The 20997-nt window shown below is 46.4% G+C and overlaps 1 protein-coding gene across 10 annotated transcripts in view; it reads left to right on the forward strand.

Annotated features, from left to right (window-relative positions):
* Window positions 1-10993: 10993 nt before the first annotated feature.
* The window catches only part of KANSL3 (KAT8 regulatory NSL complex subunit 3), a 40788-nt gene continuing 30784 nt past the window's right edge, over window positions 10994-20997 (forward strand). For 4 of the 10 annotated variants that reach the window (XR_004315860.1, XM_032469715.1, XM_032469713.1 and 1 more), the window contains exons 1-3: window positions 10996-11091; window positions 12084-12348; window positions 15083-15253. Coding sequence is in view for 7 of the 10 variants with exons in the window: in XM_032469715.1 (XP_032325606.1) it covers window positions 12134-12348; window positions 15083-15253 (386 nt within the window). In the remaining 3 variants the exon portion in view is untranslated. Of the gene's footprint in view, window positions 11092-12083; window positions 12349-12868; window positions 12904-15082; window positions 15254-17933; window positions 17999-20997 lie in introns of those variants that run through there. The other 6 variants (XR_004315862.1, XR_004315861.1, XM_032469719.1 and 3 more) reach the window with 5 other exon arrangements.

A 20997-nucleotide genomic window follows, 5' to 3' on the forward strand; every position in this document is an offset into this window, starting at 1 on the left:
ATGGATGGGGCCTCTGGGCCGCCAGGGGTGAAGAAGTTGGAGGAGATGCTGCCTTGGGGTCAGAGAGACCATCTGAAGTGAGTCCGGCTCTCAGGGTGGGGCTGGGGGGCTGAAGTGCTTTCCAGAACTGAGAAGGGACACAACCGTGGACCCATCTTGTCTGGCTCCTCACCTGGATTAAGATGGTCTCATCGAAGAACTTTGCAGGAACCTCATGAAAATTCTGGAAGAAGATCTGGAGCAGAGAGGATGGGGGGGGCAGTAGGAGACATTTCTTCCACCGCTTCCCCCAGGGACTCAGCCAGCCTGAAGCCTCAGAAGAGCAGGCTTCTTCCCCATCTTTGCCCATTTGAATAACCTTAAGCTTGCTACCTCCTGCAGGCCCCTCCTACAGAAGCAGAGGCTCGCCAGGTCCTGGGGGGTTTTCGTCCAGGTAAAGGAGGTAGTAGGGGTTCCCAGGAGGACCTGTCATGAGCTGCTCAAGGCCCAGCTAGCTGCCCTGGAAGGGAGGGTCGAGCCCAACTCCTAGGTCGCCCGTCAGTCCACCCCACCCCCACTCCCTGCTGCAGCCAGAGCCTCCTTTCCCAAATGCAAGCCTGGCCCTGTTACTCTCCTGCTGAAGTCCCTCCACGGCTCCCAAGTACCATCCATGCTGGGGCCCAGCGCCTTATGAAGGCTCCCCCCGGCCCCTCCCTCCAGCTACACCCTCATCTACCCTGCCATCCAATCCTGCTGCGTCTCTCTTCCAGGCCTCTGAAAACACTGTCCCTTTCTCCTGAATTATCTTCCCCATCCTGTCTGTCTCTCTCTCTCTGGTAGACTCTTCCTTCAAGGTTTCGGGGGCCTTTTCTGGTCTCCCCCCACCGCTCTCTGCTCCCACTGAGCTTCTTTCTATCTTTGATTTGTTCGTTTCATCACCGATTAATTCAATGACTATTTATGGAGTTCCTACCGTGTCAGCTACAATGTGGGGGCTCTGGCAGTGACAAGGTATATGAGGTGGGGCCTGCCTCTCTCGGCTGCATTAATGGCCCTCCCAGATCCCTGTCAACTGTGGCCTTGTCCTATTGTCATTGTTTACATGTTCATATGCCAGCCCCCCCCAGAGACCACTGGCTCCTCAAATAGCGCCAGGTGTTCCCTCTGTATTGCCAGGGCCAAGCTGAGCATTTGGCCCTCCGTGCTCAGTGTTTGTGGAGTCAGGAGGCAGGCCTGCCGGCTGCCCAAGTGCCCCATCCGGCACTGAAGGGCACACGCTGCCCACCTCATTGAAGAAAGGGTTGTTTCCCATCTTGATCCGTGTGTGGTGCTGATGGCCTCCGATGACCACCTTCACCACTGGCTTGATGTCATTGCCCATGAGCTGTCGGGCTTCAAACACCTTCACCCGAACCTGCAGGGGAGAAAGCAGGGGATCACCACGCTGGGGGCCCGGGTTCTCCTTCTCCAACAGGGGCCCTTCTCTAAAAGAACAAAATGCTCAGATAAGAAGTCTCTACTGCGGATAGAGGCAGACCCCATGGGGAGAAGGCCGGAGGAGCTGGACCCTGCGTGAGCCCTGGGAAGGCGCCTCTGTTTCCTCTTCTGGGAACTGTAGCCTCCACCTTGCCCTTTTCATCTTATGTGGACTTAGTGTTTCTTGAGCAGTAGGGACTTGTTACAGGATAAAGAAAGTCTAGTGTTGCTCAGTTTGTTGTTTTTTATATTTATCTGTGATCTTTTTAAGGAATTGAACATTTTAAAGTTCCACACAGTTGAATCTATGATCTCTGATTTGATTTCTGATTTATGATTTCTTCTTCTGCTTTTGCATACTTTATTGAGACTCAGTAAAGTGACTATGATATTTGAGCCTAGAACTAGAAGGCAGGAGAAGAGCCCTGGATCCTATAAGATCCAGGCTGGCTAAGGCCCCAGGGAGAAGAAACTAGAGATGGCGGCGGCTAGCCGGGGACAGTTGTGGGAGCTTGTCATCTGAGTTGAGGTAGTAAACAGCATGCAGCTCTCCCAGTGTGGGTCTGGGCATTCTCTATGAGACCTCCTGTGTTTCCATCAAGTCCAGGGACCCTTCAGGGATTGATACACATGCAGCTACCTGACCACCAGAGACAAGAGTGGCCAAACCAGGCCGACAGCCCTCATGTCAGAGCTTTGCCCTACGTAGGAATGGTAGTGATTTAGACACACTGACCTCCTATCCTGCGGCAAACTAGCCTGGTAAAGAGGGACGGGGCCAATAGGGAGGAGGAAGGTACTCCAAAGGAGGCGACAGCACGTGCAAAGGCCTGGTGGCTAGGAGACAGTCATGAGAGTAGGGACTTTAAATTGTCCAGGATGTTAGAGTAGGGATAGAGGACAGAGCAGCTTGGAGGCCAGGCTTGGATTATCAGGGGCCTGGGAAGGTATTGTAAACAGTTTGGGTTTTGTACTAAGAATATGGGGTATCCTCATTTTAACGAAATTTTTAGGTACATGCACAGCATGAGAAGAAGGACATCTTTGAAAGACCACTTTGGCTGAAAAATGGACGGGAGAGAGCTGGAGGCTGGGAGCCTGGGAGGAGCCTCACGAGCTGGTCCAGGGAAGTGATGGCAGCGGCTCGGACTAGGGGATGGAAGAAGCAGTGGAGAAGCAGGTGCGGTCAGGCTATATTAAGAGCTCGACTTGGCCACTGACTGAAGGCAGGGGGTGGGTGAGGAAGCGAGGCAGCCAAGGAGGACTCCCAGTCTCCCGAGCAATGGCAGTCTGGGAGCAGGTAAAACCGCGGCAGAGATGTTGGGTCACAGGTTAGAGATCAGAGGGAAGGAGGTAAGTCATGGTGGGGGGAGGGACTCCAGAATTCACAGTGGAACCCATGGACCTTCCCATGGATCCACTTGAACTCCTCAGCCTCTCCCGTGCAACTCATTCACCCTGCACGTGGCTAGCCTTGTGATGCCGACTCCTGAAGGGCAGGGTCCAGGCCTCCACTCTGCCTTCCCAGCATCGCCAAGGCCTGTCGCACAGCCCTTGGTGCCTCCTGCTGCCTCACCGGAGCTGTCTCCAGTTTCGGCCACATGCAGACGTTCCCCAGAATGGCCCCTGGCGGAGCCGGGGACAGGTGAGGAGCCCAACCATGTCCTTGTGGAGAGGCAGGGATGGCCTGGGAACACGGTGAGGGTGTCAGGGAAGTCAAGTGGGCTCTCACCCTAAAGGTCTCACCTGAAAGTGCTGGGGTTTCGGGGACAGAGCCTTGTGCGTGGGGGAGCTGGGAGACAGCAGCTTCTGCCTGGCCACCTCTTGTGCAGTTACGGCCAAGAGGTCTTCATCGCCTGGGGAAGCACAGTCCAGGGTGGGCTCCCAGAGACCGGGGCTGCGGAGGCTTGGAGGCATTGCCCCCATTGCATCCGTCTATCCCCAGTGACCAGCTCCTGACTAAATCCTGGGCAGGAGGCCCTGACAGAGGCACACGTTCTCCTCGGAACATTCCCATGGGTCCCCCTCCACCCTCAGTAACCCTGGGCCTCACACTCTACACATGGGAACTCTTGGGAATGGCCATTCTTGTCTCCCTCAGCAGCCCGCTGGAGCTGGGTCTTATGTCTACACATAAAAAGTGGACCTATTGGAAGGACAGATGACCTCAGGCAGGTGTCTGAAGATCTGGCCTATAGACCCTAACCTGGTCACAATCCTATGGTAGACTTCAAGGGATGGGTCTCAAAGGTCCCCAACAGCCCCTCCAGCTATGCTTGGAGAAGGGCAGGGTTATGCCCCATGGAAGTACATACCCATCTTCTCAATATCCTTGTAGGTCATATGGGCCACCTGTACGGTGACGGTGCACTGCAAGACAAATTCAGGGGGCTATAGGATCCTGTAATCCTTGGCCAAGTCATAGCACCAGAATCTGGCCCAGACTGGCCGGGGTCACACTCAGTCCTCCTGGGTGGAGCGATGCTGGCCACGGCACAGGGCCACACCATGGGGGCCTTTGCAGTCTGGGGTGGAGGGAGTTTATAAACTGATGAGGACAGAGCCATGGGTTACAGTGTATGGGGTTTGAAGAGCAGGCACATGACAGTGGTGGGGACAGAAAAGGATGCAGTGGGGTGGGGAGGAGAGAGAGAGAGGGGTGACTGAGGACCAGTCTAGAGCCCCTGATGCTAAGCTCCTAGCCCAGCATCTCACGACCTCACGTGGGAACTCCACAGATACCTCTTAGCTGACTTCCTGCCTCCAAGTGCTCTCACCACCTGTCTATCCGCCAGACCACCATCAGAACTGCCCACTAAAAGGGGGAAGGGTGTAGCTCAGTGGTAGAGCGCGTGCTTAGCATGCACGAGGTCCTGGGTTCAATTCCCATTACCTCCATTAAAAATAAATAAATAAGCCTAATTACCCCCTCATAAAAGATAAAATTAAAAAAAAATTTTTTTAATCAGAGTTGACTTCACAGTCCCTAAGGGCCGAAAACTATCAGAGTAAAGTCACAACTCATCAGCATAGACCATAAGGCCCTTCACCTCTGGCCCCTGCTGCCCACCCAGTCTCAGCTCTCCCCTGCTTCACGCTCCTTCCTCCCCCTTCCTGGGTGCCAACAGTGCGGGCAGCGCACCCTCCTGAACGGCGGTGCTGCCCCCTTCTCCCTCCAGCCTTCACACACGCATCTTATATCCCTGCCTGGGATTGTCTTCCTTTCCTGTCCATTGGGCAAACCCACACCCCTCCTTAAAAACCATTTATAAAAATGGAACTCTGACCCGCAATCTGCAGCAATCAGCCCTGGAAGCCAACCCAGTATCTACAGTATTCTGGAAGTCAGCCTGCGGTGAGTCAGACTTACAGGAAGTCAGACCACTAGCTTGAGCAGCAATCAGCCCCACACAGCCAGGACTTGATTAATAAACAATAGGTCCCCTAATTTTTGTCCTCACTTCTAGCTTGGGAACCAACAGGAGAAAGCCAAATATACACCCCTGAGCAATCATATGGGATGCCCGGCTTCTGGCTGGTCTACCTTCAGTTTCCCCACACAAACAGCCTCCGATCAGGGCACACCTGAAGCCTTCCCTTTTTTCTACCATAAAACGTTCCCACTCCTCTGCCTGCCTTTGAGTGTCTGTCAAAACCAAGTAATGGTGCCTGACTTCCTTGTTACATAGCAAGCTCTGAATAAATCACCTTTGCTTGTTCTCATTTGGTTGGTCTTCTTGTGTTTCCACACGTCTTAATCACCTCCTCTGAGGGGCCTTCCACTGCTTCCCAAGCAGAATCATTCATTCCCACCTGACCTCAGTGAAACAGCTTCCCCGACCCCAGTATGTGTGTGCTGGAGCACTTGTCACAGTGAGTGGTGCCTACTCCAACAAATGTGGGCTTCATTCAATTCTGTATCCCAGCCTTAGCACAGCTGCTGACACCAGTGGACGATCAACTGAATACTCAGGCTAAATGAGTGGATGGAAGGATGGAGGAGTGGGTGGGTAGATGGATAAGGGGATGGGGAAGTTGGGGAGACAATGGCAGTATGATGGGCGCCCCCCAGAGCAGAAAGTGCTCTCTGAATTTGGAGGACACTGGGCCTCTGCTGGAGCAGAGTGGCTTAACTTCACCAGCTGCCCCACCCCTCCAGCCATGCTTTCTGGGGCCCAACTCACATCTGTGGGTATCATGGAATGGTTGAGCAGAGTAAGGTCCCTCACGAAAAGGACCTTTCTTGGTTTTTTCACCAATGGCTTGAGCAGAATTGTGGCCAAGCCAATGAACCTGGGGAGACAAGGAGCAAGTGTGAAATTCTGAACCAGGGGAAAGGATGTCCTCTCTGTCCCAGGCATGACTTCATCCAGAGATGCCTTTCTCTGCTAAAGGCAGTGCTGTCCAAAGAGCAAGGCTGAAGGAAGAACGCAGTGGTGGGGGGCACCCACCAGAGGTCACAGGACTCTCAACTCTCTGGGAATTGGCTTTGGGGTTTCCTGGGCAGTGGGCATCCCTGTTACCATCTCTGCCCTGCCCAGCCCTTTCCCAGAAGCTCTGCTCCCACACTCCTCTGGAATGGGAACTGTGCCAAGTGACAGCTGATTGGACCAGGGGGTGGGCACCTGACCAGAGCTGGGCCGATCAGATTCCCTGTCCTAGGAATTTAGACCTGGGATGTCAGAGCCTCAGTCTAGTGGGATATTAGTCTCAGTGCGGCACTAGAATGGGGCTGTGATGGGAAGCCGGAAGCCAGGGTTGGGCAGAGATTTGGATCCCATGACTTCAGAAGAGACAGAATTGTTTCTGGGGCCCCAGTTTCCTAGTTCTAGTTGATCTGTTGATCTGTACTCCTAGCCCTGATACCCTTCCACAAATCCCCTGCTTTTTTTTTTTTTTTTTTTTTTTTTTGCATTAGCTGGCTGGAATGCATTCTGGTCCTTGCATCTAAGTGAGTTATGGATTAGAGACAGGAGATGCAACATCTGCTGTAGCTTTGGTCAGAGACTCAGGCTGCTCCTGCCTCTCTTTCTGCCTCACCTTTCCTTCTTTATTGAGCCTATGTCCTGAAGGGTGATTTGCAGGAAAGAGTCATTTTGCAGGGGACGGTTCCAGAGGTGCCAGATGAGGGTCTGTGGGAGGCACAGAGAGGTCAGCATCCTTCCTCTACCTTCCCTTTCCACCCTTCTAGGAAATGAAAAAAGATGCAGGGAACGGGCTGGCACTGTGTTTCAAACTGAAGAACTTCCCTTGTCTAATTTCCTAAAAGGATGGCATTTGCTACCTTCACCCAGGTGCCGGGCATCCTACCTGAGCTCCCATAGCTTAACTGCAGTATTGTGTGCTGGTTAGTAGTTAAGGGGCTTGGGGACCAGGTGGGGGACATGGATGGATGGGAGATGAGAGGTGATCTGGTACAGGGAACTCTGCTTCAGGTTTCTGGAAACATTAGGATGGCCGGATTGGACAAGATGGGTCCATCCCCAGAGTCAGGGAGAAGGGCCAAAAGCTATGGGCAGATGTGGCTGCTGTGGCCCTGTACCCAGCACCGCCTGGCCATCTCAGAGTACTCATAGGCCAAGGTGCCCTGGCCTGGGGAAAGGCTGATAGGGCTCTCTGTCTCCTCCCTAGGTGTCTGAGTACAACCTGGACCAACCTTCGCTATTGGGGTTGTCATTGTCTCCTCTGGGCTTGCCCTGTGTTTTACCTCATTCCATATGGGATTATTGCCTTCCACCTCATGAGTTGTCCTCTTGACATCTGCAAAGACATGGAGGGGCTGGCATTGGTGGCAGGAAATATTTCAAAGTCTAGGTTTGTGTGAGTAAAGAGAAGCAGGACTCTCTAAGAAAACTTCAGGTCTACGTTGGCAGATGTGATACAGCACTGATTCTTTCTTACTCTAGGGGTTTCAAAATTTCTCACTTTTTGTAAGAGTGACATCACCCCACGTGACAGATAATGTTATGTATTCATTTGATTTTCTTTCTGGTACATGGTTCCTAGCCATCTTGCAGCCAGGTGGGGCCGTGTGACTCATTCTGGCCAATGGAATTTGGGAGCCATATTCACCGCTGCCTGGGCTGGCTGCCAGAATTTCCCATGAGAGTCTCCATTCTCTTCTCCACTCCCCATATCCACCCTCATGATCCATTGGGAGGGCAGTGCCTGGTGACTTGGCAGCCACAAACAGCAAGCAGCTGGTCCCTAAAGTACTATTTGGAGGAGTCATTCAGGATTGCTGCCTGATCAGTACCATTGACGCAGAACTTGATGTGAGCAAGAGGTGAATTTTTATCGTCTTAAGGCACTGGGATTTAAGGGTTCAGTCATTACCAGAGCAAAGCTAGTGTACCCTAAGACATCCCAAAACATCTCTAGTGGGTTGAAAACTCTTCATCCACTAAAATCCGCCTTCTCCAGAAATATCTTTAACAAAGAACAGCCTATAATCCTGCAAAGAACCTCTAAATTGCCAAATTTGAGATTGTTTCCAAGGAAAGAATGTGAGAGAGGAGACAGAGCGACAGAGACAGGAGAGAAAGAGAGAGAAACTCAATTGTGCCTGTTGGAAGGTGGAAGGGGTGGTGGATGGTATTCGGGAGAAGAGGGGCTAGGAAGAACAGGTGAAAAGGGAATATAAGATATTAAACATTCAATTATAAGAGTTGGTAGGTAAATCTGTAGGCACACCCAAGAGAAATAGTAGCAATAAGGATGATAAATTTTGAAAGAACCAGACGGTGTCTACCTTACCCTTCTGCCACGCAGGGCATCTTTTACATAGTAGGACACTGATAAACCTAGTTTTTCGTCGAACAGCGTGTTGCCTCTTGGGGCTCCCAGCTCTCACCTCTAAAGTACACGGACACGCAGGGTCTGGGTGGGGGGGTCAGTGGCGGGCTAATCCTGGCCGACTCCACGACAAGCCGCAGCATCTCCCCCACTGTCTTCCCTCCACCCTGCTCTAGCGAAGCTTCCTTCCTGGAGTGCCTGGTCCAAGGCTTCTCCCAGGGCTCACGGGGTGAGTAAGGCTCTGAGTCTGTTGCTTACCAATAGGGGCGATGTCACAAAGGTGAGTGGTTCTTGATTCTGAAGGGGAATGAACAGAGTGAGAGGAGGAAGAAGTCACAGGGTCCAAAGCCAGGGGCTTGAGGTGACCAGGGGTGTCAAAATCAAACAGTTGGGCTGCTCTTCTTTCCTCTTTCTGTTCCCCTTTCTCTCTTGTCCTTAACTGTCCTTCTGCTTTCAAGACCAGGTAGAAGGGGAATGTTTTCTCCTTATACAAGCAAGTTATCTAGAGTGAATCACTGCCAAAGTTACACAGTTTAGATGAGAAAATAGAGAAGGGAGGCAGGCTGAGAAAGGGAAGAGCGACATCAAAGGCAATTTCAGGGGTGTTTCAGGAGAAGTCCTTCCTAATGTGTAAGCAAACACGTACGCCTCCCTTCTTCTAAAGGAAACGTTAGTCTAGATATGAGTCTCTCTTTAACCAAGGGAAACTAGGGGTTTAATTAATGAGCTTCGATGCCAGCTGGGCTTGTAAGGTTAAAAATCTCACTGATAATACGATCTTGCTGTAACATCTTGATTGCTCTGAAGGCTTCTCAGCAGGAGGCTGGAGTAGGGGACGTTGTTCTTTTGTCCATTCAAAAGCTTTTTCTGCTTTAGACTTGAACATTATACAAGTCACATCTTACCCGATAGGTGGAAATTAATGGATGTTTTAAAAAATATATATCAGTGGATGAAACAATTTAGCAGTAAGCTTACTACATGTTCTAAAACATGCATAGCATTTAAAGACCAAAAACCTGTCTGTAGGATCCTAATGCCAGGACTGCATTCTGGTGCAGCAGATTTAAAAGAAAAAAGTACTTCCTGACAGTTTTCTTTTGTTGTTATTGTTGTTGTTGTTTTGAGGGGGGATATGTTAGAATTATAGAAATGTTTATTACAAATGTTCAATCTGGGGATGAATCATTAAACAGGAAGAAAAAGCCATAAGGCAGTGAGGGCATATGTCTGAACAACAACAGAAAATTTGCACATTATTATCCTGCTTGCAGAAATAAACATGAACTGAAATCTTCAGTCAACTTATTTTGGTGCACATATAAAAGAAAAGAGAGAAACACATTAAGGACTTCGTTTTTTTAAAAAGCAAATTGTTTCCCAAGTGTTTTGGGCTCCTGGACTTCATTGGTCCAATGCCTTGTTCACTTCAACTCATTTGAAGACTGAAGTTGAACATGTCTAAAAAGCAAAATTCTGAATCATTTAGAAATAATAAATTATGTTCAACGTACTGTTCCTACTAACCTGACAGTTTTTCTTGAAATCTAAACACAACAAAATGCTTTTTGCTTTCTTAATGATGTTCCAAACTAAGCAGACACAGAAGGCAAACCCTGTAAATGACCAGGCTGATAGATTTGACTGCGTAAAATTTAAGATTCTTCCACTGAAAAATATACCTTAAAAGGCAAGTATTAAAGTAGGGAACATTTGCAACAGGTCTTATAATTCGGTAAGAAAAAATGACTACTCCAAAGGAAAATGGGGGAAAGTTTGTATTAGAGGATTGCCCAAATGGATAGAAAAAAGATGTAAAAAAATTTCAGTCTCTTTAATAATCAAAGAAATGCAATGAGATGCCATTTATTACTTTGCCAAACTGGATTCAAAAGCTCCCCCCACCCAAAAAAAACCAAAAAAGATGTAAAAATAAACCAAGCTTATTAATAAGCAAAGAAATACAACAAGATACCATTTATCAACGTTGGGAAATCTTCCTTTTCCTAGAAATCTGTGTTCTTGCCAGGTACTGTACATTATCCATTTCATTATCTCAGCTAGCCAGTGAATTAAGTGTGTGCACAGAGATGAGGAGGGGACGCTGAGATCTTGCTGGGGTCATAAAGCCAGGGAGTTAAGTGTTGGAGCTGAGATTAAACTCCAAAATCCAATCTCTACCTTGAGCGTCACTGTCTCCCTTTATTCCTTAAACTCCTTAAGGGTAGGGCCATCGCGACGCATCTCTGCAGGGACCAGCTGCGCTCCGCAAAGCTCTGAATGAATTTTTATTTATTTTTAATAGATTTTATTTTTTAGAGCAGGTTTAGGCTCACAGCAACTTTATTTACATTTATTTTTATTGTGGTTGTTTCCTGAGAATACATTTTTTTAAATTGAGGTATAGTTGCTTTACAATATTGCGTTAGTTTCAGGCGTACAGCATGCGTGATACATTCTTAACGAACACTTTCGGGGGGGAGAGGGGAGCTCCTTTGGCGGATTGGAAAGTAGGCTGCGCGTCCTCCCAGCCCTGGCCAGGCACCCGACAAAGCAACAGTGCGGGGCAGAGAGAACAGCGGCTGCAGGAGCCAGCCTCCTCCCTTGCCCTAGCTTTTCTGCTGAGGATGCCGGAGGCCACGCGCGTTCCGGGCTCTTCTCTTCTCCTCTTGCGGCTGCAGCTGCATCTTTCCGGGTTTTGCGGCTCCCCGCCCCTCCCTTCCCAGGCCGGAATCCACTTCCGCGTTTTGCTCGGCGCCCGGAGAGCCGGGGCGTGGAGGCGGTAACGCGCACGCGCGTTGGGATCCGGCCCGGGCCGAGCGCGCGGCCCGACGATTGCGGGTGAGGGAAGGATCGGCCCTGGCGGGGATGGCGGGTCCCAGGGGTCGCGGCCCGAGTCGGAGTGGGCCGGGGTCTCGGCGAGGACCTCCGGACTCCCGGGGCATGGGGGAGCCGGGTGCTGAAGCCCGCGGCCCGGGTGGCCTGGGTCGGACGGCCGTGTGGGGCCGTGGGCGGACTCGGGCCGCCGTGACGCGGGCGCTGAGCGGGGCCCGGGGGGGGGGGGGGGAGGCGGGAGGCGGGTGCGAGGCGGCCCCTCCTCGTCGCGAACTCTCGGTGACCTTGGCCAAGTCACTCCGTCTCCCTGAGCCGGCGTCTGTAAAGTGCGAATTATAAGCCCTGCCTGCTAGCTGGGGCGGTTTTGAGGCTCAATGGCGGGACCCTCGAGGGGTACCTGGGGTACCGGGCAATTCCCCAGGGACCACCCCTTCGGTGAGGGAGAGAGGGCTTCCTGGGATAGCATTTTGTTGCAAGCTTTGGGGACGAGCTCTCTGTATATTTTTAAAACTCCAGAGCATCATGGAGTAGTTGCAAAACTTTCGTTTAACATAAACAAGGGCTTCTTTGAGGCTCGCTTTGCACAGCTGTTACTGGGATGCTCATGCTCTGGTCGGAGACGGCTCTGTGAAGCTTCTGAGGATGGTGTGAAGTCGTAGAGATCCTTAGCTTTGGAAGAATTAATATTTGTGATTTCTCATTGTTCACCAAAACCCGTCCTGTCCACGTGGGAAGTTGTGGCGCTGGCCAGGCAAGTTTAGTGTCTGTCCACGTGAGGCCTTGATGAATAGTGGAGTTCCTCAGCTTTCTAGTGAACCAAATTTTATAGCTTGAGGATGGAGGTGGTGCCATAGCCTTCTGGGGGATCTCAGGCACCCTGTCTACGTGGGCAGGGGTCTGCAGTGCAATAGATACTCAGATAGAAGCATATTAGTTGTTCTAGGTTGAAAAAAATTTAGAGCATTTGAATTGACTTAAACTGAAACTTTTTACTGCAGGTGACTAGCATGCAGATAACCATTCTTTGACCTGCAGCCCCTCTTCTGACATGGCCCACCGCGGTGGGGAGAGGGACTTCCAGACTTCAGCGCGGCGCATGGGCACCTCGCTGCTCTTCCAGCTTTCAGTGCATGAGCGGGAGCTGGACCTGGTGTTTCTGGATCACAGCTATGCCAAGCCGTGGAGTGCCCACCCAGATGCCAGTAGTGCCCGCCCCACCCGCATGCTCTTTGTTACTCCCCGGAGGCAACACGAAAGTCCCATGTGAGTTTGGGCTTCTCTCTTTAAGGGCTGACGTTGCCCTAACTGGGCAGTGATCAGATGGTGAGGATTAGAGGGGATTTTATTGTGGGAGATTGTACCAGGGGCTCAGATGTTTAATTCAGGCATCTCTGTTAAGCAGCTTGAGGATATCAGGCCTATATGTGGACATCTGCATTCAAGACATCTAATGAGTTAGGAAAGCAAGATGTTCAAAGGAAAGCAAACAGCCTATTGCACTTAGATAATAGCACTTGTGTGGAAAGAGGAATTGGAGAGGGTTATTTAAACTGTGAAGAAAAAGCTGGGAGAGTTGATTTTTAAAAACTACCACACAGGACTGGACTCATTCCTTTTAGTCCAATGTTCTGGCTCCAACACTGGCAACAATAACCTTTTAATGGTAATTCAGTTTGCTTTTCCTGGCTTCACCTGCAAAGTTTAGGAGCATGTATCTGACACTTTGCTTTCTCTTTTAACTTAAACAAACCTGTCACCAAGGGTTGATCCAATTCCTTCTTAGGTCTGGTTATGTTTTCAGCCTGCCTACTTTTCAGGGTAAGGAATTTTTTCATGAATTTACCACATAATATGCATGCAATTACATTTGCTAAAACTTGTTTAGCAATTTTTTTGAGCTTTAAGATGTTCTGATTACTTTTATTAAAATCGATATATTCTGTTTTGAAAATCAAATCACACCTTTAATAATTTTATGAACTTTTTTGGGAAGAGGTTTTTTTTGTTTTGCTTTGTTTTAATCTAACCTGATGTTTAATATTTCTTTTAGTTCAGGTTTGGGGTTTATTGGAGAATAGAGATTTTGTGTTTTGCTTCTTTAGATCCCCACTGAGCCTTAATGAGATAGAAGTGCTGTGATGTGTGTGTTTTAAACACGGGTAGAATAGTGGTTTTTATTTCATTTCTCAATGAGGGCAGCATTTTGTTGGCTTTTTTTGGTTGTACAGTGCACAGGATCTATGACTTTAGGAAATAATCCAGCATAATCTTGATGCCTTTGGTTTAGAGCATAAATGAAGAGCTCCTTTAAACAGAATTTGGAGGGTTTTTTTCTGTTAGTTATGTAATAGCTTCTTGCAAATATAGAAGCTCCTGCATTCATATCTCATGCTATTTTCCTAAAATGAAATTCTGTGGACTTGGACATTTCAGTACTCAGAAAATTATTTTCTCTTATAGACTGACTCCATGTATAGGCCCTGAAGTGGGAGTTTGTTATGTTCTAGGAACTCTTTTTAGGCCATTGGGTTTGGAATATGGTGGCGTTGGGAGCTGGGGGAGAAGTCAACAGAGGCTCCCTCGTGTAGGAATTTGATTTTAAGAAGTCAAATTGGTAAGAATTTGTTAAGTCATTGAAAGATTTTAAGCTACAGATTGGATTTATATTTGAAAAAGATCGCTTTGAATTTCTGTTGAATGGATTATAGTGCAGGAGTGGAATAGAGAAGGTCTGCTAGAAGGCCACTGCAGTAGTGGGGCCAGAGGTCATGGTATCCTGATGGGGCAGGAATAGTACAGGCGGAGACAGATGGATGGCCTTGAGGTGTATTTCATGTAGGTAGAGCCAACATGACCCGCTGTGGTGAGTTGGAAAGAGCGACCAGGGTTAAGGGAAAAGGTGAAATTAGGATGACTTGTATTTCTGGCTTGAGCAGCTGGGTGGTGCCATGAGTTGGGGACAGCTGGGGGAGGACAGGTCTGGGATGGTGAAATTGAGAATTCTCTTTTAGGCATACAGGTCCAAGTACCTAGCCCACTGTCTGGTCCACAGAAGATAATCAGCTCTTTCTCCCACCACCACATCTAGCTGCATGTTATTTCACTTTGTTTCATAATGATGTAATTATTCCAGCCATTGGGAATGGAACCAATAACGTCACTGAGGTCAAAAAGTTAAGGTGTGTTTGTTAGACAGCCAGTAGACCAGTTTGATTGGCATCATTTTTGGGGTTACCAATTTGGTGCAGTGAAGGACCCTTGTGACACTAGCTTTTCATCAGCATTTTAAAATATGAAAGGTTCTTCGGGTATTCTTTTCTGTTTGTTTATGTTCTAGGCTCCTTACACAGTGAGTAAGCAAAGGCGTCTGCACCCCAGGTGATCTGTCTTAGACAGTCATAGGCTTTTACAGCATGTAATTAACTGCCAGTTGACTTGCTAAGGAAAGGAAAAGTTTGTATGAATAATTTAAAACTCTAGACCAACACTGTCCCACAGAACTCTCTGCGGTGATAGAAATGTTTTGTCGGTCTGTCCAGTGTGGTAGCATTAGGCAGATATGTCTGTTGAGTGCTTGAAATGTGGCTAGTGCAACTGAGGAACTGAGTTTTAAATTTTTTTAAATTTTTTTAATTTAAATATTTGCATGTTGGCTTATAGCTATTGTATTGGAAAGCACATCTAAGCAATCAGCTATTTGCCTATGGAATATATTTGTCTTTTTAAAAAAATAGCTGTTTTTCATTTTTCGCAAAGGCTCGTTTTAAAACAATGTTGTGTTCCCCCAGCGTGTATCAGCCGCACGTCCGAGGGCAGAGATCTAGACGAGTGTGGGAAAGATGACTCTGGATCATAATTTTCTTGTGGATATAATGTGCTTTAAGTGTACTTTAAAGCTGATTGTATCCAAAAGTTTTTTTTGGCAACGAGATGACCATGAAATACCTGTATGGTGTGAAGTATATGTGTCTGGTCCTATTTCCTCACCTGTTCACAGTGAGTCGGACGTCCCAATAGACGTGGAGACAATCACATCGACCCCTGTGCCACTGTACGACAATCAGAAGGCACGCAGCGTGATGAACGAGTGTGAGCGGCACGTCATCTTCGCCAGGACCGATGCGGATGCCCCTCCCCCGCCGGAGGACTGGGAGGAGCATGTCAACAGGTGGGCCGCTTCTCCCGAGGACTGGTCACTACGGGGTTACTGGTCACCGCGCTGTAAATATTTTGTATCATCATCTTCACTGAAACATTTTTATTAGGAGCTTATTTCATCTGCAGCCACATGAGCCAGAATGTTCTCCTAACTCTCAGCTCACTGTGCAGTGAGCTCCTCAGGAGGAGGGCTTGTGTCACAGCCATCTTTGCATCCCTGACACCTAGGACACTGCCTGGCACATAGTAGGCATGTAATAAATGTTGATCAAATAAATGAATTAAATCTGATAGGTATGACTAGTTCTGTAGCTTATGTAGTACATGTTATGATATGGGAGTTACCTAGACTACCAAAATAACCCCATTAAAATAAATGTCCATTTGTATGATAGTATTTACATGGTCTATAACTAGGGTAGGGAAAATGTTTTGGAGTCGTGTGAAAAGCTAACAGGTGTTTGATTTGAGTGGCTTTTAAAAATAGATTTGTAGTCTGTGGTTTTGGGGGAACACTTCAGTCCATTTTCATTGAGTTTGCTGGCTAGTTTTGTTCCTATGCATCCTGCTGGCCCTGGGGACTCAACACTCCTTTTTAGGTCATTTGTCATTGTTCATTTGGCATACATTTATTTATCTTTTACTTACTGCATAAAACCTGATGAAGACAAAATTTACATACCATATAGTTCACTTATTTAATGTGAACAGTCAGTGGTTTTTAGTATATTCAGTCAATTTGATGAACATTTTCCTTACCCCCAAAAGAGACTCTGCACCCATTAACAGTCACTTCTCATTTCCTCCCAACACCTCCAACTCCTAGCAACCACCAGTCTACTTTCTGTCTCTCTAAACTTGCCTCTTCTGAACATTTCGTATAGATGAAGTCACATAGGATGTGGTCTTTTTGTGTCTGGCTTCTTTCATTTAGCATAACGTTTTCACAATTCATTCATGTTGAAGCATGTTAGTAAATGATATTGCATTGTATGGATTTATCACATTTTGTTTATCCTTTCATCTGTTGGTAGATACTCGAGTTGCTGGCATTTTTGGCTATTATGAATAATGTTGCTACAAATATTCATGTACTTGCTTTTGTGTGGACATATATCTTTGTTTCTCTTGCATATATACCTAGGAGTGGAATTGCCAGGTCATATGATAACTGTTTAACTTGTGAGAAGTTTTCAGATTGTTTTCCAAAAGGACTACATCAGTTTACATTCCCAGCAGCAACATGTGAGAGTTCCAGTCTCTCCACATCTTTGCCAACACTTGTTTCTAATCTTTTTTTTTATGACCCTTCTAGTGGGTGTGAAGTGACATCTAATGGTTTTAATTTGCATTTCCCTGATGGCTCTCTCTGTATGTATTTATCTACCATCTGTAAGGGAGTATTAAAATCCTTACATCAGGAGTTGATAAGTGGTAAACTTGTCATAATGTTGGAGCACTCTTATTTTATCATAATGGAAGAAAAAGTGGTAATTTGGTAGGAAGAAGGGTAGGAAAGTTCGAGGCTATTGGCCTGAGTTGTGAGTCTGGCTGGAGCAGGGAATGAGATTGAGCTGGTGTGCTTGGGTGATCAGGTTGGTGGCTGTTGAAGGAGGAGCAGTTTTGCCTTTGGTTGAAGAGCTTATAAAGAAGTCATTTGGGGTCTTGAACTGGAATTCATGTCGTGCCCCAAGAAGGGGAAATGCTCTCTAGAGCTTCACATAGAGAGGAAAACTGCTGTGGAAGAAGATAACTACTGGAATGGTAGTGGAGTCAATTCAGCAGAACAGTTTATCACTATTGTTACAGTTCATAATAATAAAAATAGTGAAAATGGTAGTAACAAAAAGAACTACCATTTGCTGAGTGCTTTCTAGGTGCCAGGCATTGTGCCAAGCGCTTCATATGCATTGTCTCTTTTAAACCTTGCAGCTTTCCTGGGCATATCCCTTCTTCCTCTGTATTTTACGAATGAAAAAACTGAGTTCAGGGAGTTAAAGAAACCTTAGTTAGGAAATAGTGGAGCAGAGATTTGTTCAAAGCAAGCAGTCTGACTCTGGAGCTCAGTGATCTCAACTACGATACCTTCTCTTTAAGGGCAGTGAGGAGAGAGGCCAGCTAGTAGTGGCTGAACAAGGTGGCCTCACATGTGTCCTTTATGGTGGTGTTGGTTGCCTTGTCCTCAGTTTGCAGTTTCAGAAACTACGTGGGAGAACTGCATGAATTTTTCTGTCAGTTCACCCATGGTCATAATCAAGAGGATTTGGGGGACTCTTCATGCTTCCCAAAGTCATCAGAGACTTAATAATACATATGAATACCAGTTTCTTAGTTTACAAGGAGGGATATGGGCAGATGAGACACTGGGGTGGCCTGGCCCAGAGCGCTGACTCAGTAGGAGAGTCTGGGAAGCCACTGTGTTCCAGAAGTGGATGGCGAGGGGAGACCCTGCACAGGAGGCGCCCTCCTTCAGCAAGGTAGCTGGACACACCCATCCTTCCTCAACAAGAAGAGCCCACAGACTAGGCCAGGGCACACCTCCACCTGCCTAGTCCTGCAGAGAAGCACTGACAGATTCTTACCTTTGGCTTGTCTTTCCCCATGTGGACCTCCATCCTTCTGTTATGACATTGCCACAGATTGATATGATTAATTAGCGCTCAGTTTATCTCAGATTATTTGTTTTTTAGTGTCTGATGAGATTTTGGAGGCGTCCTTCTCTCATTAGCAACAGGCTTACAAACCATCTCTTCAGGTAGGTCACTTTTGCACACAGCTAATTTCATTATTTAACGATATTTATTGGCTTCAATTTCAGAGGTCACCGTTTTATGACCTTGCTGCAAATTCTGGATCTGTAGCCTGTTTGGAGATTGAAGTTAGTTCCCTCTGCTCAGATTATAATCATCTTGTTGCCATTCTTTCCCTTGACTTGATTGTTAAATTGCTGCTTCTTTTCTTCCTCTATAAAATCATGTAAAATTACAGTTTCCCACATCAAGAACTCATGGACTATAGGACAGCTCCCTAGAAATCTGTTTTTCCTCAGAGAGATTACTGATCTCTGTATCAATGGAGTCAAAGTTAATTTTGTTTTTTAGTACCCTGTTTCCCCCTCTTGAATTATTTTATTAGCAACTGCCTTCAGATAACTCTCTGTATTTAGAAAATGAAGCCCCCTAACCCCTGCAGCTGACTCTAGGTGTGCCTGATATTTCATGAAACAGTTTAAATATTCTTCTGTGCTTGATTTAATTTTCTAGATCAAGGGTTGGCAAACTATGGCCTGTGTGCCAAATCTGGCCCATTACTTGTTTTTATATGGCCTGTGAGCTAAGAATGGTTTTTACATTTTCAAGTGGCTGAAAAAAAAAAATCAAAAGAAGACACGTGAAATTCAGATTTCAGTGTCCATAAATACAGTTTTAGTGGAACACAGACATGCCCACTCATTTAGATATTGTCTATAGCTGCTTTTGCACTATAGCTGTGGAGTTGGCTAGTTGTGACAGAAACCATGTGGCCCTCAAACTCTAAAATATTTACAATCCAATCCTTTACAGAAGTTTACCGACCTCTGGTCTTGATTATGTCCTTGTGTCTGCATGTCAAAGTCATGTGACTTGGAGAACCTTTGAAAATGACTTACATTTGCTGGTGGAGTAACGTTGTCCCAGAGTTTGGAGCAGCTTCCCCACCCCCCCCCCCAGATGTTTGTCAAGTGTCCAGTTTAATTAGATGCACGGCTTTTGAAAGACATTTTGAAAAGTACTCCTGACATAGGATACTTTGGGGCATTGCTCAAATGGATTTTAGGATGTTGCCAACATTTCAGTAAAAGAATTTAGTGTCCTGAAGCAGGGTGTCTTATCTTAGAAATCAGAATTCTGAATTCAATTAAAAAAAATTCTCCTTTTCCAAATTTGTTCTAATTATAGCTCTCAGTATTGTATGTATCTTTGTGTTAATCTTAGATGGGTGTTTGAAATTTTGAGTTCAAGATCTTTGAGTTGTTTATTTTCCCTCCCTCTCCCTCTCTCCTTCCCTCTCTTTCCTCTCTCTTTCTCCTTCATTCCTCTCTTCCTTTCTCCTGGTGTTTAAGCAAAGAATTTTGTAATCTGAAAAAGTAAGTGTGACCTATTTCATCTCTCTGATGTCTCTCTCTGCTTGACTTCCTATTAGGCATTTTAATACGGAGTTAGTATCAGAGAAAGAATTACCTTTGAAAATATCAGGCTTTTCTAGGACCAGTGTGACTTTTTGGCTGTTTTGGATAAGATGAGCCAGAAGTCAGAACATCATTCAGGTTCAGTGGGAGCATGGAGAACATAAGATGAATCTGATCTCATCCAAGCAGTGGAGAGAAGGCATTTTTGCACTCATGAAAATTGAATAGCTTGCGGTGGGGGGAGCGTGTTGACTCACCACAGTTCCCATCAGCTATCTGACTGTTTAGACTTGTATTTAAAATTGTCTCCTGTTTTTAAATTTTTCCTTAATTATATCTTTTGCATGCTCTTTATCTTAATCTTGGGTTAGATCATTTTTTCTGCCCACTTAATTCTCCAGCCTCCCACGAAGCTGACAAAATACAGAGAACATATTTTAATTCTTGAAATCACTTCGTTATATATCCAGCAACAATCCTAAGAACTTCTTCTGGGGATTTTAGACTCTCAGCATTGTGGTTTTTGAGTTTAATTTCAGCTGTCATTGGTGTATGGTAGTAATTTCTAAATAGCTTTCTAGTCCCCCCCCCCCCCCCATTTTGTTCACATCATTTTCCTTGCTCCCATCATTTTGGGTTTCAGAATAAATACAGAGTAAGAAAAACAGAGGAAACATCCTGTTTTATAATAAAGAACAGGATAATTTTTGAAATGCTGTTGATACCTCGTAAATAGGAATTATACCTCATCCTCAGTCCTTGGAATTAGTGTTTGCCACATGGTCTGTAGGCTTTGAGAAAGCTCAGGAGATTGTTGAACATGAAGAAATTGTATTTGTTGCTTAACCTGTTTGATTATCACTGAGCATCGTTGCTGGGGATAAGGCCGCAGTGTAATACCACTTTCAGGATGTCTTTATACATATTTTCACAGAACTGGAAATTCTAAAATTTTAACACAGATCTTTCACTTCCACTTCAAGAGATTTACCCTGCAGAGATAGTTGCATGACCATGTAAAGATACAGAGAGCTGTATGCACGTGTGTTTTGGGAAAAGGAGGGGTAGTCACTGTGACTGTTTATAATAGTAATGAAGGGACACAGCCTAAATGTCCACCAGTAGGGTAGAACCAGCCATTAAAAGCAAAGAGGTTTATTAATACAGAAATATCTATGTACCTCCAGAGAGCTTTCCAAGAATCATTGTACATTAAGAGAGATGCTACTCATGTTAATGTGATATATATTTAAATAATATGAAGGAAAATGAGATTATGAACCGATGGGCTGGAGATACTGGTTCCCACAAGCCTTCCTGGTCCCAGGGTATCCAGAGTCCCAACTTTGAGTAAAAGTGTCCACTCCCCTGTCTCCCAAGTTTAAAATCTCTCTAAATATCCAACCACAACAAAAACTGACTAGATCCTGATGAAGTTAGCAAAAGTTAAGCCAAGAGAGCGATGGGAAAATAAGTCAAAGGACAATTCCAAAAAACCTAAGACTGCTTCTAGTACCCCACAAGGGGATTATAAAAGGATGAGAGGCTTTGGAGGTTGAGAAGGGATTTAGCTGTGGCAATGAAAG

The sequence above is a fragment of the Camelus ferus genome, chromosome 28 (assembly GCF_009834535.1).
Source record: "Camelus ferus isolate YT-003-E chromosome 28, BCGSAC_Cfer_1.0, whole genome shotgun sequence".
NCBI classification, from domain to species: domain Eukaryota; kingdom Metazoa; phylum Chordata; class Mammalia; order Artiodactyla; family Camelidae; genus Camelus; species Camelus ferus.